The sequence below is a fragment of the Dermochelys coriacea genome, chromosome 16 (assembly GCF_009764565.3).
Source record: "Dermochelys coriacea isolate rDerCor1 chromosome 16, rDerCor1.pri.v4, whole genome shotgun sequence".
Lineage (NCBI taxonomy): Eukaryota > Metazoa > Chordata > Testudines > Dermochelyidae > Dermochelys > Dermochelys coriacea.
In genome coordinates this window covers 13,219,071-13,239,437 of record NC_050083.1, presented here as the reverse complement: position 1 = coordinate 13,239,437, position 20,367 = coordinate 13,219,071, and the positions used below count along the sequence as shown (strand labels likewise).

General features: G+C 46.9%; 1 protein-coding gene across 4 annotated transcripts in view; it reads right to left on the bottom strand.

Annotated features, from left to right (window-relative positions):
- LRRC8A (leucine rich repeat containing 8 VRAC subunit A) overlaps positions 1 to 20,338 on the bottom strand; it is a 30,455-nt gene extending 10,117 nt beyond the window's left edge. Inside the window, exons 1-5 of one of the 4 annotated variants that reach the window (XM_038374681.2) lie at positions 20,047 to 20,249; positions 14,288 to 14,413; positions 10,160 to 10,531; positions 9,026 to 9,134; positions 2,440 to 4,603 (exon numbers count right to left, since the gene is read on the bottom strand). In XM_038374681.2, coding sequence (XP_038230609.1) covers positions 2,440 to 4,596 — 2,157 coding nt within the window. In that variant the 5' untranslated portion in view covers positions 4,597 to 4,603; positions 9,026 to 9,134; positions 10,160 to 10,531; positions 14,288 to 14,413; positions 20,047 to 20,249. Of the gene's footprint in view, positions 1 to 2,439; positions 4,604 to 9,025; positions 9,135 to 10,159; positions 10,532 to 14,287; positions 14,414 to 19,918 lie in introns of all 4 variants that reach the window. The other 3 variants (XM_038374680.2, XM_038374682.2, XM_043498849.1) reach the window with 3 other exon arrangements.
- Positions 20,339 to 20,367: the final 29 nt, after the last annotated feature.

The following is a 20,367-nucleotide window of genomic DNA, read 5'->3' as shown; positions in this document are numbered from 1 at the left end:
ATTTTTAAAGCTGCAAAATATTTTGTTCTCATGGCCCTAGCAACAAAGCCTCCTTGGTTTTGTGGACAGAAAGAAACGAGTATTTTTAGTTTCTATAACGCATCAGTGGATCTTCAAAATATAAATAAGCCAAATGCAGCCTTTAATTCAACATATATAAAATACTGTAAATTGCTTATAAAGTAACCCAGGTTCAGAACTACAGGATAATCCACTGGGAGGAGTTACTGAAGTGAAAGTATGTCATAGCAACATCAAGCAGCACGTCACAATCGGATCATCTCTTCCAAGTTTTGCTGCTCCTAAGCAATTAAGTGGAAGCTCATTAGGACCAAGGTAACTTCCTGATCCCATATTGCAATACATTTTCTGCTTGCAAGTTAGAAAGAAAAACTGCAACTGTGTTAAACCAGAGCCTGGATTTACATGAGGAGATGACATCACATTTGCTGTAGTCTGAAGGTACACATGCACTTGTATCAGTCAGAGATTAGTCAGGTTAAGATCTGACCTGCCCTCAGGCCTTTAACGCTGCAGTGCCGCTGTAGCGCTTCAGTGAAGATGCTGCTACGCTGATGAGAGCGCCGCTCCTGTCAGCATAGCAACTGCCTCTCCCGGAGGTGGATTAACAATGCTGCCAGGAAAAGAGCCCCTTATCAAAATAGGCTGACCTAAGACCTGGTGCAGACAGCACTACAGCAGGGCCCTGGTATATGTTGGGGTTGTGTTCTTGAAGAGGGCGACGGATCCAAAATGACACATACTGGGGACCTGCTGGTACAGCAGTGGCGTAGGTAGCAGGGGACACTTGGGTGGGTGGGCAGTGATGGGGGGGGATGGAGGAGTAGGAGCGATCCATCTGCCTTTCTCCCTCCGCTCCAGCTGGCCTTGCAGGGGCAGGGGCATAGATGCTCTGGCCAGGGGTTCCCAGAAAAATGGGGTGCCCCATAAAAACATGCACACCTGAACTCCCACCCACTCTGTCCAGCACGCCTGCTGGGGCAATGGGAATCAGGGGCTTGCACCTTTTCCACACCCCTGAGAGATGTACTTATACTAATATAAGTTTGTACTGTAGACCCGGCCTGACTGAGTGCACGATACAGGTTAAGGACAGTGCACCAACCCAGCTATTTCAGTTCCGAGTTTGCTTATGGTACTACACACAAAAGGTCTTTTAAAGTGGTAGTTAGAGAAAAGGCTAAACAGAATAAGTGTCTCTAATTGTACAAGACACTAGAAGGGCTCCTTCAGAGTCCGACTACTTGTCAACAGGTGGTTCTACACCGTGAGCTGTGTGGATAGGAGCAGCCATAAGCCAACATGTATAAACAGCATCTACTGGGTTTGTAATTTACAAAGCAATTGCTGCATGTCTGTCAGTTTTTTTTAAGATCATGCACATACCAGTTTCCAAAGCGCTGTTACCTGCCCAGTGAGTAACTAATGAACAAACAGTTATCTACAGGAAATTCCTATGGGATTAATATTAGAGAGTTACATGATAAGAAATGGATCAAGGTCTTTGTAGCATACCACACCTTTAAGTCTCTACACAGCTCCACCTTTACCTATTTTCTTTTGCAAAATACAGGCAGCTAGTTACATCCCACGTCCCCTTATTTCCTATGCTGCTCTTTCGCATTAAGTGTTCCATTTGCATTGTCCTCCCACTCTCAGCTTTCTACCTGTATTCATGTTGCCCCCTATTCTTGAAACAGTCACTTCCTGGGCAATAGGTAGCCCAGTGCTGTGTGGCAAGCCACTTTTCACAAAGCCTCCTATATGCTGATCTCCCAAGCAAGCTTCTCATGGAGGAAGTATTTGATATTAGATTGCGAACTCTTCAAGGAAGGTCCTGTCTCAATGTGTTCTGTAGAGACTATGTACACTTATAGTACCATACAAACACCCTGACATCAGTCCTGTGCAGACACACATGGGTGGCTAATTGCCTCATTTTATATTACAAATGCAAATGGTTTAAGTCCATAGTGCTGCATTCTTAAGTGTAATTTCTCAGTTCTCTATTCTAAGTCTAAAGTCCCATGTCAATCCAAAGACTAAAAATCTACATTAAATAAACCACAAGAAAAGGCCAGGATTTATGAAACAAACTAAGTTGTCTTTTAAAAGCCATTTCAGTTAAACCAGAGAAGGGGAAAAACTGCTGAAGAGCAGTCAAAACAGCTGTGTTTGCAATTTACCCAACAGTGAAAAGAGAACCGAATTGAAGATTTGGGTTTGTTTTGCAAAGTTTCATCCTAAGAAAAGTGTACAGACAAGGAACAAAGGTTAAGTATAGTGGTAGTGACAAGATATTGCACACCCCATTGTAGCAGTTAAATGCTTCCAATACATGTCATAGCAGGCAGCAGGAATCTTAGAATGCAGCCTTATCCAATCCATGCATCTCCACCACACTCCCTCCTCACTTACCCTGTTAGCTGTCACAGCTAGGTTCTGCAGGTTCTGCAGTAGCCCAATGTCTGCTGGTATGGAAGTCAAGTTATTGTGGCTGAGATCCAAGTACCGCAGCTTCCGGCAATAGAAAAGCTGGGTGGGTATCTTTTCTATCTTGTTACGGTTAAGGTAAAGGCGCTCCAAGTTTGTGAGGTTGCCGATTTGCATGGGGATGTAGGCGATATGGTTGTACCACAGCTTAAGGCAAGTGAGACGGTGTAGGTGCTGGAAGCTGATGATCTCCTCAATGGTCTTGAGGTTATTGTCCTTCAGGTCGATCTCTTGGAGGTTGTGGAGACTAAAGATAGAGTGTGGGATGCGTTCCAGGTCGCAGCGGATCAGCTCCAGCTCTGTCAGGTTGACCATCTTCTTAAGGCTGTTGAGGACGATGAGCTTGGTTCCCTCATTGTTGATAGAGAGCTTCTGGAGGTGCACACCAACGTCCGTCACCACTTGCGGCAGCTTGGTGAGGTTGCTCTTTAGCCGAAGCACCTTGAGCCGCTTCAGTTCCCTTAGTCCGTCAATCACAATGTAACGGTTGTTCTCTGCACTCAGGTTCCCTGTCAGGTGGAGCTCCTCCAAGGTCTTTAGGCTATAAATCCACAGAGGGATTTCCTTGATGTCTGTGAACTTAATGTGCAAAGATTTCAGGTTCTCCCTCAAGAAGGCAAGGGCTGGGGCCTCAATTTTGGCAGCCGTGTGGTAGAGCCATAGCTCCTTAAGGCTGGTGAGCTGAGCAATGCTTGGTGGGATAGTAACGTCAGGGATGAGCTCCAACTTCAACACCTCCAACTCGATAAGGTCAAAGACTGTGTCAGGGATGCCACTCAGCATGAAGAGGTGCAGCTCCAGCTTGTCCTGAGAGTTCTTTGTGATCCTCTGGCGCAGCTTCTCCAAGGTCCACTCATTGTTAAGGTTCAGCTGCCGCAGCTTGTTCTCACTCACCTCAGACAGAAAGACAGCGAATCGCTTGGAGTAGAGGGGGTCGTACTGGTCGATCAGGTGCAGCATGAAAGCAAAGTCATTCTTGACATCAGGGATGTCACTGTAGCTGCTCTCCTCCCGGATGGACTCAAAGGAGTATTTCTTGAGGGATCGCCTCAGCATCCACCAAAGTGTGTACATGCAGATCAGTCCATAGAAGATCACCAGGCTAATGTAGAAAGAGGCCAGGATTTTGAAGAGAGTGGCAAGAGGGTGAGCACAGCGGTACATGCGGTAACCTGTCAGGCTCTCGATGTCCACCTTGCAGTCAATGTCAAACGTGATGTTGTTGACATAGTAGACAGTGTAGCAGATGATCAGGATGAACTTGATCACCTTGATGATGGTTTGTCTCATGTAGAGGCGATAGACTATGTCTCCCTCCTCCACATGTGTGCGGAACTTTTTAACTTTCTCAAAAAGCGCTTTGGCCTGTTCCCCTTCTTTCTTGTCCAAGACGCCCGTCTCAGAGCGATCAACGATCCCTTGCTCAATCCGCGACTTTGTTCTCTGTAGCATGGGGACAGTGGCTTCAACATCCTCACTGACTGTGGAAGATTTCTTGTCCATGGAGCCATTCATCTTCCCAAAGGCAGGCTTGGGATCACTCTCCTCCACCACTGTCTCAGAGAGTGCTCTTGTTGTCCAGGGAGAGTCAAAACACTTCAGCAGAATAGACACAAAATGCTCCAGCTTTGAGCTGGTCCGTGGGAATTTGAACCAGAAATTGCTGCAAGCCAAGAAGATCAGAGTGTGTAGCAGCACCAGGTAAGGGAAATACTTGGCAAACCAGTGAAGGCGATTCTCATAGCACACTGCATCCACATAGTTATACTGGTGCCGGTCTAGGTCATATCGGATCCCTGTAGGCCCAGTGTCCTGAGATGGGACAAAACTAGAGTTATAGTAAGTGGGGTCTGGAGTTGCAGCTGTCCAACCTCTGAAAGAGTCATTGCAGGAGTCTTTGGTAACCCATTTGCAGGGCAAGCAGATCATTTTGTCCTGGGTGACCTGAAGCGTCCCTCCAAACACTGCAATCATCAGCATGACTATGGAAATGTAGTCTGTGAAGACATCCCACCATGGTTTCAGGATGCGGTATGCTGGCTGGGTATCGGCAAAATAGCGCAGTTCAGTGACAGGAATCATGGTTCACCTAAAAAGAAGCCACAGGCAGATGTTACTAGAAGAAAACAGTTTGTTTTTAAAGTGAAGACAAGGAAAGCAGGGAGATCAGATTATATAAAGAAGGTATCTGCTGGCTCAGTCAAAAAACCCCCACACAATTTCAAGTCCAATTTTGAGATAAATAAATGAAGTTCCATAATGAGCAAAAGCAGTTAGCTGCTTAGAGGTTTGTGTGAAGTTAGTATGTGGTCTTAATTCCTGACAAATTGGTATCCATCATAAGCCACCACAACTGCATCCTTAATTAACAGTCTGAGGGACCAAGGACTCTCTCTCCTCTAGAGATAGTCACCAGGACCATGTTTAGCTATGTTGATAGTCTGGCATGTAGAGGCTTGCCCTACTATTACACCAATTCCATGGCTAAGAAATGCAGTTTCTAGATGGTGAGCCTGCCACCTTTCAGAAGCACTATGTTCACACTATGTTCCGAGTGCACGAACATGCTGGAAAAAAAAAAAAATCAATTCTGCATGAGTGCTGCTGTCCCACAAGCTTGGAAAGGTGAGTTGTCTGAAACTGCATGGAAAATAGAGAACTATTTGCCAGGATTGCCTCACTAAGGAAGTTCACTATCATCTTTGAGGAAACAGAGGAGAGAGAAAACAGGGACAGTGGGAAAGGCTGGATGTCATGCTTTTCCCCTCCAGTTAGCAGGACTTTGCACTTTTCTATACACTAATCCCTGCAAAAGGATTGAGTTATTTGTTCTGTGTGGGATGCAGTTACAAGATTCCAATGTATATTTTCTCTACATTTTCTTGTATTGCCATTAACTTGATGAGGAAGGGAGGAGGATTAACAGAGAATTAAATTAAGTTCTCCAGTCAGCCATTCCTACCTGACAGGACACATCTTCATGGGGTTTAAGCATCACATGGGAACACAAGTTCTGGGAAGCAGAGACATTAGTATGCAGCTTACACTGTAGTTCAGTGATGTAGAGGGTTTTTGATTGAATTTTAAGCCTGTAAACTACAAAAAACCCTGAAGATGCCCCAGGACCAGCCTGGGTAACATTGAACTCACTATAATGCCTCCTGGTCCATCACTCAGGAGCTTTCATTGAGCTCCTAGCATCATGCTCAGTTCTAGGTGTAAGGGGAAAGCAGTGGTACAGCCACAAAATAGCTGGAAACAAGCAAAGATCAGGAGTGACAAAGCACTAATCTTTCAGCCACTTTGAGGGAAACTAAATAGTAAAGATATTGGAGACAGGGACCCAGCCCCTTCATTCCTCCCACCAGTGAAGGCACCTTTACAAGAAGAATATTTTCTCAGAGGATCTTTATCACAGGTGCTGGGGGGGGGGGGGGGAGAACCCAAAAGCCTCCAGTGGCAAGTTGGAAACATTCTGATTAATGGAGCATGGAAGCGATCCATTTCTGAATTTAAGTTTGCATTTTAGAAGCGTTTTCAACCCAGAGAGCTGCAAAGTAAGCCTTCCAAAAGTAAACTGATACAGCACGGTTTTCCTGAGTCTGCAGGTAGAACTCTTTAGCACCTGGTTTGCGGCTCATATCTTTCCAGAACAATAGATGGTAAGATGCCAATTTTGATTTGTTGCTGCTTGGGAAAGCTACAAGCAGGAGCTGCAGGCTTTACCGGACCACCCTTGAAGTGCAGATTCTAGGGAAGATGGGAGAGTAACATATGACCCCCTTCCCCTCAGGTGGCTTTGGGATGGGAGGGATTGGGCAAAAAGACAATCCCATTTTGTTTCAAGGGCTCTACTCGCTGTTGTCATTGTGGTGTGACTCATGTTACATTTCAGCCTTCTTTCCTGGATTTGATCATCTATTTTGCATCGGGGTTTGATATCTAGTAGACAGGCTATGAGAAGCTAGGACATAGCAATCAACGGCCACCAAAGTTGAATGACTCCCTCTATTGGAACAAAGATTTCTACTGGTAGGGCCATTGACTTTAAATGGCATTACATGGAAGTGGAGGGGGAGCTAAAGCCTGGAATTTCCACAGCTGAAGCACATGGGCAAGAGATGGACAGTTTTAAAACTGGGGTGCTTTTCTAAGCCAAGTCAGTTCACTGCCTTTTTTTTTTATTTTAAAAAAGGTTGGAGGAGAAGGAAGCTGCCTAGCCTAAGGATGCTGATCAAACTCAGGACTCAAGGGAGGGTTGAGATCAGACCTAGGGGCTGCATTCAGGACTTATTTTCCAAATGTCTGTAGCTGTATGGCATGCTGTTAGAAGTAATTCCTTTGCTAAGCCAGTGTTCTGTGATTTCCTGCCACAATCCTTAAGGGGTTAACTGAGAAACCAGAGCTCTCACAGCTAGGGGGAGATCTGGGAATTTGTCTAAGCAACTGGGGCTCAGGAGAAATGGAGCACTGGTTTCAGGGTCTAAGGTAACTGGACTGTGGGGTGCCACTGCTCAAGAAGGGTGTCAGACGACATGGGGGTTGCACCTAGGAGATTGCCTGAGAGACCCAGAGCTAGGACCAGTGACTAGTCATTACCCAGACCCAGGGGCTGAGAAGCAGATGGGATCCAGCAGTTGAGTACACTCAGACTGGCATCAGCCTAGAGAGGTAAAGTGGGGCAGGTTGTGACAGTTCCAGCGGCAACATTCAGGATATATAGCTAGAGAGGATCTGAGTGTTAATGGCACCAAACAGCCTCTTATCTCATGCACTTAAAGACTGTGGATGTGAATTCTCCAGGCCACTCCACAATCCATGTGACAGAGCCTTGACAGCCTCAATCTGGGAAGAGATAATTAAGGATTTAAGGACAGGTTTCAGTTGTCTCATTAGAGATGGGGGAGAAGTAAATACCAGTGGCAAGTCTACTGATGCAAGACGAGTGTGCCCTCCCTGTACATCTCCAGTTGCAGAAGCTTCTCAGTCTAAGAGCTGAGAAACGGGGCACTTACACCATTGTGAGCTCTGCTGATGGAGGCTAAGGGAAGTAGTAAAGTGATCTCTAGAAAGTTAGTTTAATTCACGTTTAAAGTCAAATTAGTCTTCACTGTGCTTGCAAACTCACAGCTGGCTTGGACCCACTAGATGTCTGGTCCTTCACGTATCAGAAACAAAGGAAAGAAACCTTTTGGCTGTAGTAGTATATATGCAAGGCAGGCTGTGGAAACAGCATACATTGGAGAGGGAAATAATCTCACAAGGGTAATCTGCCTCAAAGCTGCTTTTTTGTTTTAATTCTTCATAGTACTGCAGCATTCCCCTTGTCCCCCCAGTAACCTTTTCCAAAGGAACAGGCTACTTCTTTGACAGCTCCAAGCGTATTTTGGTTGCTGCTATTGCTCACTCAATGCCACCTCACAGATTGTTTCCAGGATACGCAGCTCTCCTGCTTCTACTAAGGTAGGGGAAAGGCTGCAGACTACATCCTCACTCAAGTGTAAGCACACAACAAGACTAATAATCCACATGCCAGCCCACCCCATAAATCTACCCCTTCCTAGGGTCCCTACATCACCATCAGCCTCCAAATTTAGATGAAAGAGCACCTTTTGCTATGGAGTCTTTTTAGCCCTCACAAGTTCATCTGAATGTGGTGTCCTGATCCATCATATTCACCTCTCTAACCAATTGGCTGTGGAAACATTTCATTTCCTTTACTAAACATTGCATTTACAATAATCATTCTAAATCTTTTAGTAAGAACTTACAGTGCACCAGCCTATGATGTGTAGAAGATTCACAGAGCTGTATGGATAGTGCTACACTGGCTACTATGACATGGGTTCAGCAAAAATGGATTTTCACAACTGGTTTGCCATACCACAGGGATCACTGCAGACACAAGTGTCACCAAATGCCACTGCCATCTCTTATCCAGAGACGCACAGCAAGGCATTTATCATGGAGGACAAGAGCTGGGATGCCCTGGGCAAGTAGACTCAGTCAGTATCAACTGAAACAAAAACCCACAACACACTGCACATCTGAAGCTCTGGGTGTCTCAGGCCCTACAAAGCAGCACGTAGCTAGCCTTGATTCAAGCTGACTGTGTTCCTTGGAGGATGTGTTCAGCAAACTAGTGAGATAAGCTGGCTCATTATCTGACCCTTCACTTGACCAGACTCACTCCCTGGTTACAGCTATGTAACCACAAGAAAAATGCTGTGACTACAGACCAGAGAGCCAGGATGTCCTTGGATAAGTCACCTTAAATTTCCTAGGCTGTCTCTTCCAGGAACCCTTAAATCCTAGCAGGTCCTAACCCTTAAAGATGCAGCATACAATACAGGAACCCAGCTTGCACTGCAATCATATCTGCCTCTCTGCCCTTGCAATAATTCAGTTCCATCTTTAGCCCATTTTGAATATACTCATAATGTAAGGTGCTCTCCTCCCAAAACGTGGGCTGGAAACTAGAAGTGAACAGCTGCCCCATAGGATTACTTACCTCCAAGAAGAGAAACAGAGATATAAAGATTGATTGTGCCTGGGTCTGAACCAGAGAAAGGATGTATTCCTCTTAAGAGTACAGCTCTTCCTGCTGGTGAGCCACAGACCTGTTACAAGAAATAGTCAGCAGAGCACAGCTTCTCTTCCCTTCCTACCGCTTCTTCACCTCCCCAAAATCTTGAGGACAGCAGCACAAAGCCCCTTTTGTTCAGACACCAGAGTCCAATTAAAAAAAAAAACCTCCTCAGGCCAGAAGCAGGATTGGAGATTTCCCACCACCACATGTTTAGTTGCCCCAGAGTTAAAAGAAAAAAGGAGCTGGAAGCAGCTCCAAGTTTCCAGCCATCTTTCAGAAAAGCTTTCCAAGCAGAAGGATAGCAGTGAGCCCAGCTGGAGAAGCCTGAAAACTGGCAGCAGAGGAGACCAACTAAGTAACGTAATCCATCCTGTCTCGGAGCACTTTAAAAAATGAAGGATGCTTAAAGCAGCAGGAGATAAATAGCCTCCTCCACCCTTCCAATTGAGACAAAAATAGACAATTCCTTCAATAACACAAGTTCTGGAGGCTCCTTATCACCCTTCATTCCAGCTAAAATGAGAGGTTTAAAATGGAGCATTTTGAATTAGATGTTTCAGAGTAGCAGCCGTGTTAGTCTGTATTCGCAAAAAGAAAAGGAGTACTTGTGGCACCTTAGAGACTAAAATTTGAGCATAAGCTTTCGTGAGCTACAGCTTATGCTCAAATAAATTTGTTAGTCTAAGGTGCCACAAGTACTCCTTTTCTTTTTTTGAATTAGAGCGACTCTATTCCAAAGAGTTAGTGTTACACCAACAGCCAGGAAAAGTAAAGCATTAACACAGATATTCCATTTTCAAACTCAAGGGTGCAGACCGAAGGTAGCAAGTCAGCCTTCTGCTTGAAGATCCTGGGTTTTCCCTTTGAGGATGACACCAGGTGCCAAATTTGAGCCCAGAATGATATTAAATTAATCCCCTGGACTTTTGTGTTTTACACTGTGGGAATGACAGATCCTTAGCTACAGCAACACAAGCCAGCCAGGTTAAAATGCAGCATTCATCTTCCCAACCACATAATCACCATTTCTGAATCACATAGATAAACTGCCCTTACTAAGCAGTGGCTGCAGACACAGTATTTGCATTTTTCACAGGAGTCCTACTGCCAAGTGAAGTCCAGATGCTGAAAGCCAGATGGGTAGATTCTCATGCAGCCTGTCACCGATGGCATGGAACATTCAGCAGTTCCTGAGTTGCTGGTATGGTGGGTAGGAAACGGGTTGACTGAGGAGTTGTATTTCCCTGTAGGACTGGGGAGGAGAGGAATAATCCCAATCCAGTCCCAGAGAGTATTTGCCTAAGTGTTTCAGCAAGACAGTTCCCTCAAGAGTCAGCACTGGCAGCAAGTTCTTGTTTCAGCAGCATGTGACTCATGGTTGACTCAGCACACAAGCAAGCCTGCCCTGACAAGTACAGCGAAGAACATCTGCAGGAGAACAGAGAAAATTCAGGTTGGAGCTTTGATCACATGACCTGATTTATGCCTTTCAGAGGCATTCCACCCCATCCTGGAAGGAAGTGAGCCATGGAATTGGTGATAAGAGTGCAGTCCAAACTGGAGCAACAATCATATCAGCATGATGCAGAGCTGCACAAACAAGGGTGACTTCTGATGACTTACTAGAATGATGCAAGCCAAAGAGACAAGCGCTAGATTGTGTGAGCTTATGAATTATAAATATACAAATCAGTGACTGAAGCAGGCTATCCAGAGCTGGTCTTTTCTTTTAGCTATGGGGATTACAAGTGCTTCAAGGGCAGTGGAATTTTTCAACCATCTTATTCCAGCAGGATACTACGTGTGCTTTGGCAGAGAAGTGATCTCTGCATTACTTTGAGGCTTTCAAGCACCACAGAGAAGTTTAAATATAAACCTCTCAGTTTAAACCCCATGTTGTAACAAATTCAGAGTAAGATTCACAAGGTTTATCATCTCCATCCTCCATATAAATCATACACCCAAGAAGCAGGCAGGGGAACCTTGGACTGGTGTAATGTCAACCAACGTTCAAAAGCACCAGGCAAAATTGTGATTTGTGCTGTTCAGATACCTAGACAGCCCTTAAGTCTCCTTTTCCTGACCACTCGGAATAACTGAATGAAGAGAACCGACTGGCACTGTGTGACTAACTTCTAGGTAAAGGACAGGATCACTAAATTGGAATAGGAAGCCTCAAGTATCAAACTTTGAGATGGCATCTCCAAGCAGTCATTGAGTGAGACTATTCAGATCTCATAGTTCGACCATGGAGATGAATGCAATGAGAAGGAAAGCAAGAGTGCAACAGATTTTTTAAACTATAAGCAGAGAAAACAAGCAAAAATCTCTCTTGGTTGATAGATAACATGACCAGAGATCCACTCAGGATGGATAACCAGTGGTAAACTCAAGAAAGGCTGCTACAACAGGCATGGACAGACAGCAGCAGTGGAAAGAGAAATAAGACACCAGCTATCCTGTGATACGTAACCTCAGTCTTTCAAAAAAGGAGGAGGAATAATCATATGATCACCTATTTGTCCTACAAGTCTTGCATTCAGGATATGGGTATTCCAGAACACAGATTCCAAGTATTCTAAATCCAGCAACTGACACCAAATTCTGACCACCACCAAACCTGTTCTCATTAGTGAGAAGCTATCAGAGTTCTGAACTGCCCCACATGGATCACCCAGAAGTCAATGAGGACAAAAGTGTAAAAGAGAGCATCTTACCAAGGCCAGTATCAATGCCTTGCTATGCACAGAGCCTGGGTCTTGAGGAAAAGCAACTAGCACAGGGGCGGGCAAACTTTTTGGCCTGAGGGCCACATCAGGTTTCCAAAATTTTATGGAGAGCCAGTTAGGGGACACTGTGCCTCCCCAAACAGCCAGGCATGGCCTGGCCCCCAACCCCTATCTGACCCCCCTGCTTCTTGGCCCCTGACAGCCTCCCAGGGACTCCTACCCCATCCAACCTCCCCTGTTCCCAGGACTCCTGCCCCATCCACCACCCCCTGCTCCCTGTACCCTGAGTGCCCACCGGCCCATCTAACACCTCCTCTCATTCCTGATTGCCCCCCCCCAGGACTCCTGCCCCATCCAACCACCCCTCTTCCCTGTCCCCTAACTGCCCCCAGAACCCCTGCCCACCCCCCACCCCATCCAACCCCCTCCCTCCTTCCTGACTGCTCCCCCAGGACCCCTGCCCCCATTCAGCCCCCCTGTTCCCTGCTCTCTGACCGCCCTGACTCCTGTCCACATCCCCACCCCCTGACCACCACCCTGAACTCCCCTGCCCTCTATCCAACCCCTGCTGCTCCCTTACCGTGCTGCTTGGAGCACAGGTGGCTGGTGGTGCTACAGCCACGCTGCCCAGAGCGCCAAGTCAGGCTGCAGCTCTGCAGCTGTGCTGCCTGGCTGCCCAGAACATTGCGCTGGTGGCGTGGCTGCGGGGGAGGGGCACAGCAGGGGAGGAGCTGGGGGCTAGCCTCCCAGGCTAAGAGCTCAGGGGCCAGGCAGAAGAGTTGCACGGGCCGGATGTGGCCTGCGGGCCGTAGTTTGCTCACCTCTGAACTAGCACTACATGCAATATGTAAAGTTAATTTTGCAGTGAACGTTGATGCTCAGTATGTAAAAATAGCACCTATTCCTTACAACAGGGTGGGCATGGTAGAGTAATTTTTAGTCTCAAACAATTTGATACCAACAAGAACTAAAAAGGGTTGCACAGCCTAGCTAGCTCAGTTGGATTCCGAGTCACAATACAAACTATACACAAAATAGTTTAAAAGTGTCCCAAAAGTTTTTGATAGGCTCTGCCTCCTTCCTATAAAGAAGGACGGTCATAAATCTGACTTGATAACAGTTTGTACTTATTAAGCCTGTGCTACACCTCAACTGACTCATTTGGAGAGATGTTATGCAATCAAGAGGCTCACTACATTGCCTCCAGTTACCCATTCTATAAGGTGCTAGCTGAGCTGGTGATCTGTATCTGGTGTTTGTTTTTTTAAAAACCATGGGGCAAACAAAAAATGTTACTTATGTACAACTTCTATAAACTTTACTACCTATACTGCAGTGCTCCCTTCGTATCCTTTTCCGAGTCCACCTTTTATGCTTGGAACACTTCCCTCAAGTGCCAAACCAATTCTCTTCATTCAATGCCCCTTTTAACAAAATCCATCCACAAAGCCCAACAAGCCACTGAAGGAGAAGAAAGAAAGCTCTCCAGTGCAGTGCTCCAAGATTGGATGACATGATGGCCACCCTGTAATTTGTTCATCTGAACTATACTGTAATTTACTGGGCAAGGGATCATCTCACAGATTTTTAGTCCGTCAACACCCAGTGCTCAATATAATATTAGAAGTCCATAGTCCAGAACATGGTTATCACACCCTCAGCCTTTAGCAGGATTAATTAAGCAACTGTTTAATGCAGATTATTGGTAACAGTTAAAAATAAGGGTTAAGGACTTTGAGTGCCATGATGGTATTTATGGTTTATTCAGAAAGAAGCTACATGCATTTTGATAACTAGGGTCAGTGGAACATCAGATACATCACTTAGAGATGCTGTGCATCTCCTACAAAATCGCATAGTCCCTAACAGCTCAGAACATGATCAACATATGCAGAGGATTTTGCATTCGCTCTCATGGATGAAGAGGATTAGACATTCCCTGACTGACCACAGAGTTTGCTTGCTAAGCTGCATGGAACCATTCATACCAGAGTGGAAAGCATGCCATTGCCACAGCAGCCTCAATTCATGCCTCCACATGGAGTGCATTACCAGGAATGGACCAAGAGATGCCTGTATGGTAATGCAGTGGTTCAACACCGTTCTGCCTATAGACATCTACTCGATTAGTCTGAGGATAGGTTCAGGTTCCTATGACTGTGAGGTGGACACTTAGTTAAACGTAGCAATCAAGTTGTAACTTGAATGGTGTTCAGTTCCATTACTCTTTCCATCTTCAAGCAGTGCCTAATGGGTAACAAGCCTATAATCAGCCCACTACTACGGTCTCCATCACCATCTGGCCCGCACATCATTTCCATTTGGTCTCATGCCAGGCATGTCATCTCTGCACTCATATTTTGAAACTTCACTTGGACAGTCAACATTCAACTGGTGCCACCAGGAATTTCATATGACTACAACTCCCCACTTAGGAACTAGGCCGTAATCTTACCCTGTGGCTGGGTTCTGCTATCTGCACTTCAGTTCTCTGTGCTGGAAGAAGATGATGTCCATATGTGCTGGATCCTGACAGAGCACAGAAACACTGCATTCCCCAAGCGCCATGGGAGCAGCTTCCCTGAAATTAAACAAAGTCTTATCAGCAGAGAAAGTACCAGTGTCTAAGAGGCCCCAAGGTTAACTCTGATAAGACCTTGAGAAAGGGTATCTAGTATGTCAGTATTTAAGTGCTTTAAAGTGGTCACAGAGATCCAGGAAGAGACCCTCTAAGAAAGCTGGAAATATCAGCGTCAAGTAGAAATTTAGGAGGTGGCAACTTGGCTAGCTATCAGGAAGGATCCTCTCCAAGCTCTATTAGAATATAACAGAGAAAGCAGGTATTACAAGCACGTTTAAGAAAATCCTGGATGTTTACTAGCATCCCACAACCTAATTGAGTCTAGTTGATGCTAAGAGGTTCACCTCTTTCCAGCAGCATTGACTTTGTTCTTTTCATTATAAATATTCTAGGTCTCTTTACCATGAAACTAGTGTAGTTATTTCTGAGCTACAAATGTTAAGGCCTTGTAGAGGAGGAACAGGATTCCTCACCATATCAGCCTCTCTGCCTGCTAAGGTTCTTTTCAGCCAGCCAACTTTGAAGCCACTCTGAACACCACTATTTGACAAATCTTTGTAAGAGTTCACACTCTTTTTACTGTCCTTGTTTCCAGGTACAAGTGTTCAGTAACAAATCCACTTGCTTTAGTTGAGTAGCTACAAAAAGGATTATACTTCTATTACTCCAACCAAAATGGGGGTTGGATCAATGATTGCAACTTGCCACCACTTACAAAAATCAGAGTGAGATTTTTAGCTTTTTTTGCTTGTGGGAAGCAGGGGTGGAACCATAGGCAAGGAGGTGGACTTAGCTTTCAGGAGCTGATCTTCAACACATTACTGCAGTGACAAAACAGAAAAGGAGTTGGGGGGAGGGATAGCTCAGTGGTTTGAGCATTGGCGTGCTAAACCCAGAGTTGTGAGTTCAATCCTTGAGGGGGCCACTTAGGGATCTGGGGCAAAAATTGGGGATTGGTCCTGCTTTGAGCAGGGGTTGGACTAGATGATCTCCTGAGGTCCCTTCCAACCCTGATATTCTATGACTTCAGAGCATGTCCAGCTCAAGAAGAGAGGGCATACAATCCAGGGCTGGAAGAGGCCTGATGGTGAGGAATCAGATTGAAGGAGGAAATGGGGAAGATACTCAAGAATCCAAGGATTATGTCCTGAGGAGTCTCCCTATTTCTATTCCTCAAATTTATTTTAAGAAATTCAATAATATTTTCAGAACATTTCTAGGGGTGCAGGTAAGAAACCTAGACTGGTTCAGAACAAATCAGAGCGCCTCCTATCTCTGGAGTTATTTAATTTTTCTACCTTGAAAAATTCTCTTATTAAACCAGGCATCTTTGTGGCTGTTAGATATGACTGCACAGACCCCAACTTGGATTCAGACTGAATGAGCATTAATATATCCTTTCCCTTTTTCAGGCACTGTATTGTCAAATTAGTATAAATTCAATGGCTCCAGAGCTCCCACAATAATAGGTGTGAAGCAAGCTTGGTCAAACTTGGCTAGAAAGCTCTGCTTCCATTCATGGTAAAATGCACCTATGGAGCAGTGCTATCCTTAATTAACGGCAAAACCTTGATGTGGAGGCATTGGATGGAGTGAGGAATGATAACTGCGATGCAGCTAATTGACAGCAATAAATTTAAACCATTTGTGGGTCTTCAGCAACAATTTTGCCTGCCCTGCTTCAGATCTAGAAATAAATAAATTTAATTGGATCTAATTTACAAACATATTTGGGCTGGATGCATTGGGAGCTCCAGAACTTTTATTATGTTGGAGGAAACTTCCTGGATTTATTTGGCCAGCGATATCCTTTTACAACTGTCTAGCCCCAAAAAACTCAGCTAAAGATTGATAATTTCAGAGTTGCTTAGAACAGAGATTTTTGATACACAGCTCTCTGACCCAATGGAATACAATCATATCTAATGTTACAAAAGCAACTATAGACCTGAGACTACATCTTATTCACAAAAAAGATGTTTTCAAATATGCTGGTCCCTCCATAGGTTAATAGTAATGGGCCTCAAATGCTGACTGCTGTTGGAAATGTAATTCCCTTGGTGCTACTTTAGTTCATATGTTTTGGGAATGCCCCGTATCAAGAATTTGTAGTACGAGATGGATCAAAGGATCAATTTGATATTGGACACTAAATTGGAGCCCTCCCCATTAAGTTTCTTTATTCGATATATTCCTGATACCTGGTGGTTATTTGATAACAAGGCAGCATGGTTCCAATGTGCAGCTTTGGTTGCTAAAAAATTAATCCTGCAAAAATGGAATAGTTGATCCCCACCAAACATTGATGCTTGACTCAGTGATATGGCTGCCCTGACTGCTAATAGACAACAGAAATTCTGCAGAAAGGGAATGCCTGGAAAATTCAGAGCCATTTGGGCTGACGTTTTAGACGTCTATGATTATCTTTAGGGTCTGCGTTAGCTATGTTGCTTCCCCTCCCTTCCTTAATCCAAATCATTTTTCTTTATCCTGTGCATTATGATTAATCTGGTATTTTGTCGTAGTTGGAAAAATGTTATTTAAAAGATAATCCAACAATGCATTTCCTGATCCCAATTCACATAAAGTACAATCATCTATCTATAGCAGGGGTCAGCAACCTATGGCATGCGTGCCAAAGACAGCACGCAAGCCGATTTTTAATGGCGCACTGCTGCCTGCCGGGTCCCAGCCGCTGGCCCCACTTAGCCCGCTGCCAAACCCAGACTGGCAGCAGGCTGAGCATGGCCAGGGCCAGGCCCCTGGCAGGCAGCAGCATGTCATTAAAAATCCTGCCCGCCCCAGCCCGCTCTTCTCCACCCCCGATCCCAGCAGGGGCAAGGTGAAGAAGCTTGGTCCTGCTGGCTGCTACTGCAGGGCAGGCAAGTTCCCCCTCCCCCGCCTCTTCCCCCAGCATGCTGGATTCCTGCCCCTTCTCTCCCTCCCTGCCACCGATCAGCTGATGGCCCTTGCCAGGGAGGAGGAGAAGCAGAGCCACTTGCTGCTCTGGGGAAGGAGACGGAGAAGAGGTGGGGACGGGGCCTTGGGGAAGGGGGTTGGAATCAGGGCTCATCTCCTCCAGCCCCTTGCCGTGAGCCGCTCTAGGCGGGGAGCTGGAGCACTCCCACGACCCTAGCCCACATCCCCTGCCCTGACCACTGCACTCCCCACACACACTCCCAGCCCTCTGCCCCGATTCCAACACCACCTCCCACACTCCATGCCCTGACTCCTGCACCCTCCTCACAAACCCCCAGCCCTGACTTCTGCACCCCCCACATATACCCAGCCCTCTGCCCTGACTCCTCCGCCCCCCACATATACCCAGCCCCCCCACCCCATGCCCTGACTCTTGCATCCCCCCACACACCCCCAGCCCTGACTCCTGCACCCCCCACATTCCCACCCCCACCCTCAGCACCAAATGGGAGCTGCCCAGGTAAGCACTCCACACCCAAACCTCCTGCCCCAACCCTGAGCCCCCTCCCTCATTCTAGCTCCTGGCCAGACCCTGCACCCCAAACTGTTCCTTCACCCCCAGCCCTGTGCTCAGTGCACCCCCACCCTCAGCTCAGTGCAGAGAGAAAGAGAATGGGCTAGAACCAGGGAGAAGGTAGGTACCCACTCTACATGGGCAGGGCTGGGATCCCAGACTGGCAGCAGGCTGAGTGGGGCCAGCAGCCGGGACCCTGGCTGGCAGGCAGGAGCCAGCGGACGGAACCCCAGACTGGCAGCAGGGTGAGTGGCAGCAGGCTGAGCTGCTCAGTCTACTGCCAGTCTGGGATCCTGGCCACAGGCCCCACTCAGCACGCTACCAGTCTGGGGTTCTGACTGCCGGCCCCTTGCTAGCCGGGATCCCGGCCACAGGCCCTGCTCAGCCTGCTGCCGGCCTAGGTGATTGGAACCCCAGGCTGAGCAGGCCAGCGGCATAAGATCAGCATTTTAATTTAATTTTAAAAGGAAGGTTCTTAAACATTTTGAAAACCTTGTTTACTTTACATATGACAATAGTTTAGTTATACAATATATAGACAGAAAGAGACCTTCTAAAAAACGTTAATGTATTACTGGCACGCAAAACCTTAAATTAAAGTGAATAAATGAAGACTCGGCACACCATTTCTGAAAGGTTGCCAACCCCTGATCTACAGTATGTTATTTTAATGTGGGTGTAGGCCATAAATGTGGTTGCTCCTATAAAATCATTAAAAGGAATCCTCCAAAGTCTTCACCCCATAGTTTCTTGCATTTCTTAAGCTTCTCAATTTCAGCTATGACTGGCTACTTCAAATATTTTAAAGTGTTTTACTGACCTCCATTTAGAGCATCTCCTCCCGCAAAAAAAGACTAGTATTACCCCAGCATAGTTGGCAGGTGCAGCAACAGGGCACCTTGTTATTGTCATTGAGCTCTCTGCTTTGAGTACATATGATGCGCAGTCCACACAGCGCCCTACTCTGCTTATTATAAGCTACTATAGCAACCCCACCTCCCAATTCTGAGAGCTGGTCTCTACAAAGCAGGTTGGAAAAGCAACACAGTCAAGCTCTTGATGCCAGTATTGCCAAGAGAGATGTGGAGAACAGACTTCCTTCCCTCACCAAGGGGTCTTTCAAAGCCCAGGCTAAACATTAAGACTAACAGCCACCTATACGCATTTGAATTCTCATTTGCTTAACCCTATAAATACAGACTTTCCCAGTTATTTCGCTTCCCTTTTCCAGTTTACCACCACCTAATAAACTCTAGCTTTCACAAGAGCCTGACATAGAAACCATATAAACAAGGGGGAAACAAATTAATTATCTGATTAGTCAGCCATTTTCCCCCTCTAACCCTGACAGTCATGACCTCAGCTATAATGCAATGGAATTTAGCCACACTGCATATTTCACCTCCTTTTCTGGTGCAAGGACCCACCCAGCCATGTCTTTGAACATTTTTCAGACAGCTTCCTGCTCCCTCCCTTCTCTCCCCCACCCCTAAACACATCAGCGGTCATTTCACCCACCCAGCACCCAGATCCGCACATGGCCCTAGGTGCCCCCCTGACGGTGCTGGAGTCCACTCCCCCACTCACAACCCTACAGCAGCTAGCGGGAGGGCGTGTCGCCAGTCACCCCCACACCAATACAAGATCCTCAACAGCTAGCAGCGCAGGTTTCCAGGTAGGGACAGCTTCGGGGTGAGATTGCCCAGTAAGCCGCAGAGCGTTTACACAGCAACCGGCTCCTAAAGAACAGCCTTACAGGTAAGTCAAACCCAGAGGAGAGGGGGACTCTGCAAACTGTAGCCCCCAAATCCTCCTCCCCCCAGGTCCCCTTCTTCCCCTGGCCCCAGGGTCCCGACCTCCCCTTCTTCCCCTGGCCCCAGGGTCCCGACCCCTCCTTCAGGTCACCTCTCTCCCTTGCCTCAGTTTCCTTTCCTCTCCGTCACCTCCTCCCGTTTTCTCGCCTCCTTTCCTCTCCCATCCCCCTTAACCCCGCTCTTTGCCCACCCCCTTACGCCGCTCCCCGGGAGCCGGGCTCCTCTCCGGGCTGCGCGGAAGGGGAGCCCAGCCCAGCCCCGGGGGCGCGCCGCAGGAGCCCGGCCGCTGTCGAGCGGAGGAGCCCTCGTCCTCCGTCCGCACCCACCTGGCAGCGCCAGACCGGCTTCGGCCTCTTCGCTCCAGCTCCTTTTGTTTGTCCCTGACTGCACCACTCGAGCTGCTCCGCCCCGGAACTGACCTCACCCGGCCGGCCGGCAAAGGCGCCTCCCGCGCGCCCTGAACCAGGTCTGGGCGGGGGAGGAAGGAGGGATGGGGCGGCGCCATCTTTATGCAGGGCCCTTGGTGGCGTGCTCGGGCTGTGCAGCCATCTTTGTGCAGGGCGCGTTGATTAAGCCGCGGGCGCCATGTTTGTAGAGGGCGCGTCTTATTGTTGGCTGCGGAGGGGCTTGGGTGTAGCCATTTTTGT